This window comes from Zonotrichia albicollis, chromosome 9 (genome assembly GCF_047830755.1).
Source record: "Zonotrichia albicollis isolate bZonAlb1 chromosome 9, bZonAlb1.hap1, whole genome shotgun sequence".
Classification (NCBI taxonomy): domain Eukaryota; kingdom Metazoa; phylum Chordata; class Aves; order Passeriformes; family Passerellidae; genus Zonotrichia; species Zonotrichia albicollis.
Window position 1 is genome coordinate 34291007 of NC_133827.1, and position 5485 is coordinate 34296491.

Below are 5485 nucleotides of genomic sequence, written 5' to 3' on the forward strand. Positions count from 1 at the left end.
ATCTTGGTAGGAAGAGCCAGTGAACAGGTCAGTGATGGAACTGGTGAAATATCAGAGCTATCTCCCATGGCACTCTGGAAGAAACAATTCAGAGACAGCAGAAGTAGCTTTGCTGTTTGCAGAATATTTCCTTTTGCCAGTAAACCCTGGCACTGTTTAGAACCATCCTGGCACCCAGCTCTACCCAAAGTGTGAGGTTTATGCCTTGCTTCCCTCACTTACAGATGCCCTGATCTCAGCATCCCCTGTGGCTGCAGGGGCAGGGGGGATTTCAAGGTGCAAGAACTATCTGCAGCATAGAACTGACTTGCTTCTCACGGGTTGAAAACAAAGTACTGCTGCACAGCATCCCTCACCAGGCTGAGTATCTTTAAGTAGGAAACAATGGACATTATCACCCCTTTAGCAGAGGATATTGCTGCTATTGACAGGGTTCTGACTGAGGTAATAACACAAGGGATTTTCTCTCCCCAAATTCTGTTGCATTCATCAAAGGTGAAATCATTAATTTCTGGTCTCCCTGGTCCCCTTTTACTGCTGTATGTATTAGGATCAGAACCATAAATTATCACCTAAAAATAATTTTAAAAGCTGCAAGGAAAATATGTTAAAATGGGTAAGGAAGCTGTAATGAAATAGAACACTGCACTGTTCACTCAGCAATTGTCTTCCTTAATTAACATCAATGCTTCTGTTTGATTCATTTCGCTGTTCTCTGTCCTTCTCAGACTTACAGTTTTTCTGTGGAATGCTGCTGTCCTTTCACTCATTTGTGCTGGTCATGTGTCTCCTCTTTTATAACTGTTGGACCCCAGTCCACCTGTTTGTTAAAGAGCCTGTCAGTTGCAGAGGTGATGCAGGAATTCACTTTGTACTGGTTGTCTGGTCACTGTTTCACCTTGAAGACACAAATTGTACTTCCTGTCACAGATGCTTTTGAGAACACCATTTTGGCCCAGACTAAATGTAATGCCGGTCCCACCACGAGATCCGTACCTAGATCTGCTTCACAGACAGGTAAACACAATTAAAGTATTTGTAAACTCAATTTGAGAGTGCAAACTAAATTTATGATAATATTTCATCTCTTTATTATAAGGAGAGTTTTCTCTTTTGGTGAATATTATTTCCCATCAAAACAATGAAAGAAAAAGCTTGGATCATTAGCTTAGAAACAATGCTCCACATTCTGGTTTTCTGAGGTCAGGCTGAAAATAATTATTTTAATTGAAAGCAAGAGAGCTTAGAATTTGATCTGTCTTATTTTATAAGAATTAAGCATGAGAAACAAGCTGTTTCTTAGTCTCTGAAATTAGAATAGGGATTTGTATGGAAGGGGGAGGCTGATAGATGTATTTGTAAGGAATTCTGGCTGGTAAGGTTTCTAAATGACAGTGGCAAAAGACTGTGGAAGCTTTGTCTAATGGAGTAGAGGGGTATCTTTTTCTCTTGGTGTTTGTAGTCCAGCCTGTGAATTGGAACTAAAATTGCAGTAGCAGTTTGAAGTTAACTAGAATCAGCATATTCTTGTATCTTTAGACCTTTGCTAGTATAGTACAGGACAGTGTCGCTTCAGAGGCTGATTTACACCTTTAAGAGCACAGATGGCCCGACCATCCCTGTGGGGGGATAGCTGGGGATGCAGCTGTGCTGGAAGAAGTCTCTGTGTTCCTTGAACTGGATTGCAGTTGTTGGAGCAGACATCCCTGGGTGGCAGAAGGGCTGCAGAGCTGCATGAGCATGTGTTGCACCATCAGTGCTTATAGCAGGGAGGGTGTGCATGGGGAGGGATTAAATAAACTAATTAATAAATTTCTCCCAGATCAGGTCACTTTTCTGTTTACTGCCTGAACTGCCTGGCTTGGGTTTTGTGTTGCCTCAGGCCAGGGTTTGGTGTGGGTTGAGAGTGCTGGGATGTGCATAATCCCACTGCGAGAGCATCTGTCTCCATGCCTTGTGGTCAGAGCAATGGCCCACAGGATGTAAAGAACTTGGTTCAGCATCTGCTCAGCCCAAGTCCCTGTGAATCAGCTCATGCCCAGCAGGTACACTAATTGGGAAGGCATATGGTAAATTGACTGACTGCATTCAGCATGTATCTGTCAGGGCTGCAAAATCATTTGGTAGATGCAAGGTCTCTTTCCTCTGAGCTGGACTGTAGTCATCCCCATCCCTACCAGGCATCAAGTGCAGGGAAGTGTAGATGATGGTTGCCACCTGCACAAAAGAGCCAGGGCTAGTTTTGCACCATGGCAGCCTCAGGCAGACAGGTCTTATCAGGCTCAGCCTCAGTTTCCCTCAGGACACATCCTATGGACATGCCTTTTTAGGTGAAGAGAGTCTGGCTCTTGAGTCAGGCTGGAAATCTCTCACTGGGTCCGTTCCACTGGGTTGGGGTGGTTCTGGTGAAAATCATGCAGTAAGACAGACACAGCACAAATATGACTGAGATCTCTCCTCACCTCCCTGGTTGTTTTTGTGCCTTGCTGTTTACTCTGTCCCTTCCCTGCACTTGCAGCCTGCTCCAGGGTATAATCTGGTAAATTGCTCAGGTGGTAATATCACCTTGGGGTGAGATGGAGATAAGAAGTCAACCAAAATTCCATGGCTATGTACTTAAATATGTGGAGGTAAGCTGGAAACTGAATCACCATGGCCCTCTGAAAGTCATGTCAGCACAAGTTATCATTTGCTCTGCAGGAAGATTCCTGGTCCTTGTTTTTTGTACCTCCTGAGCTGAAGGGATTGAGCAGTGCTGAGCACTGGGAGCATCCATGGGTGTGAACACTGCAGCCACACATGCTGCTCTCACACCAGGGACAGTGAGTGGTGCGGACTTTTAGACTTTTTTAGAGACAGAATAATGGCTGTGACATAATTTTTATGGCAAAACCGTGGAATAAGCTATAAAAAAGTACCAGCAATTTGGTAAGTGGAAGAGCAGGAAGTGAACATGTGACATTTATTCTACAGACTGATTCTCAAAGAGGCTAATGTCTGATAGCTAACTGTCTGGTTTATGTCTTTTGAAAAGGTTGGCCCGGCAGACAAATGCCTTCTCTAGACACATTTGAAGATTTTGAAGCCATCCCTTCCAGCATGGATGAACTCTCTAACTCTTCTGATTTGGAGGAAGAGACCAACCCTAACAATGTAATTGCTTTTTAAAATTACACTGCCCTTTGCCAGCACAACTTCCTCCTCTCTAAGGATCACAGTGTAACCTGCAAAGTTTGGGTTCACACCAGCCTTAAATCCATGGATCTGTGGAAATACAGAAGATGGAAATTTGATCTCGGGTGTTGGAAGATTGTTACAAGACTTTTGTTGATCGGGATGAGGATCATAAAAAGTCACCCATACTTGTAGGCTGTTGCTTTGCCTGCTACAAAACTGAGGGAAAACTCTGAGTCTTAAAAAGAGCAATTTCAGACTTTTCCAGATAACTTCACCTGGTGTGAACAAACCCAATTTTTACATCAGAATAATGGCTGGTAGGTTAAGCCTAAAGTCTAAATGCAGAGAACAGTCTATCCAAATTTTGAGTAATGTTTGACCTGGGCATGATATATCACAATTGCCTACAGAAGAAATATCTGCCAGCTTGAAATGCCTAATTCAGTATCTAACTAAAATCTCTTGCACTGTGTTCTTTCATCCATAGTGATTGTATTTCTGATGTCTTGTTTCATTCATTTTAGGGGAGCAATCTCTTCCGGGTCGAAGGCAGTTTTGACAGCTGTTTCCCAGATTCTCTCTCTCTCGAGGATGGAGATTTAGTGCAGTTTGTGCAGGAAGGAGAGAATGGTCAATGGTGAGTATGGCAGAGAGACAGAACTGGACAGCTGGAACAGCCAGAACCTCCTGGAAAAGATGGAAATATAGGTTGGATATTAGGGAACAGCTTTTTTATAGAAAGAGTGATAAAGTTCTGGAATGGTCTGCCCAGGGAGGTGGTGGAGTCACCATTCCTGGCTGTGATTTAAAAAACACTGGATGTGGCACTGAGTGTATGGTTTAGTTGAGCTGTTAGGGCTGGGTTGGACTCTATGATCTTGAAGGTCTCTTCCAACCTTGTGATTCTGTGATTCTCTATGGATACCTGTAGGACTGCCCTGGCTCCTGTGCCTTCTTCCTCAGTTCAGGAGATAATAGCCCAACATGTACCTCTAAGACACACAACCCAAGGAGGGTCAATGTAGGAAAATTCACTGACTGTTCTCTGAGTTTCAGGTTAGTGAAGAAACTGGTCTCTGAGAAAAGCGACTGGGTTCCCTCCAGCATATTGCAGCCAGCAGAGGGGGACAGTAACAACATAATTAAGAGCAGCAATGCAGGTAATAAAGAAAATGTGTTACTGGTATATTTGTTTTCTTCTCCATACTGAAAAAGAATATGATAGCAAAAAAAAAAAGTGATAAAAAGTGCATTTCTGTGTTGAAGTACTCACCTGAGTGCATATCTGTGCTACGGTCTCTGGTGACATGGCTGAGCTAACCTGAAATTTGGTGCCTGGGTGTCAGAGCTAGTCAGGCACAGCAGCTTTCCTTGGCCTGGCTTAATTGTTTCCCCCTTTCTGAGCAGAACTTCAATCTCCCACCCAACTTCTATGGCTACCAGCACTCAGGCTGGCTGCTTTGCAGGGAGCCCAAGAGTCTCATACACGGGGTATGCCTGCAGGGCAGCTCTGATCCTGTCATGGATAGAGTTTGGATGGAGACCAGCATCAGGGCTGTGCTTCTGGCCTAGGCTTGAAAACATTAAAATTTCATGAACCATTACTGCCTTCATCATATTTCACAGCTGGCTCCAAAAGCTGCAGGAAGGGCTGCTCTGGCAAGATTTCGGCCAAATCAGCACTAAAAGTCATCCAGTCACAGCTTTGGTTCTGACCTAACACCCAAACAGGTTGCACTGGAAAAGCTGAATCTGAGCAACTCTGCAGATCAAAGGTTTACAATTCTAGACTAATATTTGTCCATCCTTAAATATAACTTACCAAATGTGTCCTGCTTTTCTTCTGGTAGCAGAAGAAAGCAAAATCTGGTACAGTCATTCCCTGGGGATCTGCGATGGAGAGCTACCAGCACTTTATTCTGAGTTACTGATCTCTTTTGATCTTTTTGGTCAGTTTAAGTGGAGGAAATAACTTTTTAACCTCAGAATTCTTTGTTGTGGTGTAAAGGGAGTTTGGTAATTACTGCTACTTCACCTCCACAGCAGGTCAGTCCTCTTCTCACCTGCCCAACTATGGCTCTCATTTCACTGGCATGTCCAGTGCTTCAAAGGAAAAACTACACCAGGCACACATTACAGTTACACACCAGAAGAGCCTCCCTTGCCTTTTGTGAAGGAATTAGAAGAGCAGTAGAACTGTGATTTTATGTTTAATTTTATTCCAGGCTTTTAAGAAAGAACCTTAAGACTGTAGATGAAAAATCCTGTAGACACACTGTAGTGACAATGTCCATGTCCTCCTTTTCAG

The 5485-nt window shown here is 43.6% G+C and overlaps 1 protein-coding gene across 8 annotated transcripts in view; it reads left to right on the forward strand.

The window, feature by feature from the left end:
- Positions 1 to 5485, forward strand: part of MCF2L2 (MCF.2 cell line derived transforming sequence-like 2) — a 149878-nt gene that overhangs the window by 142092 nt on the left and 2301 nt on the right. For 6 of the 8 annotated variants that reach the window (XM_005484823.4, XM_014265523.3, XM_026792026.2 and 3 more), the window contains 4 exons: positions 931 to 1017; positions 3035 to 3153; positions 3702 to 3814; positions 4234 to 4337. In XM_005484823.4, coding sequence (XP_005484880.2) covers positions 931 to 1017; positions 3035 to 3153; positions 3702 to 3814; positions 4234 to 4337 — 423 coding nt within the window. The remainder of the gene's footprint in view (positions 1 to 930; positions 1018 to 3034; positions 3154 to 3701; positions 3815 to 4233; positions 4338 to 5485) is intronic. The other 2 variants (XM_014265524.3, XM_005484826.4) reach the window with 1 other exon arrangement.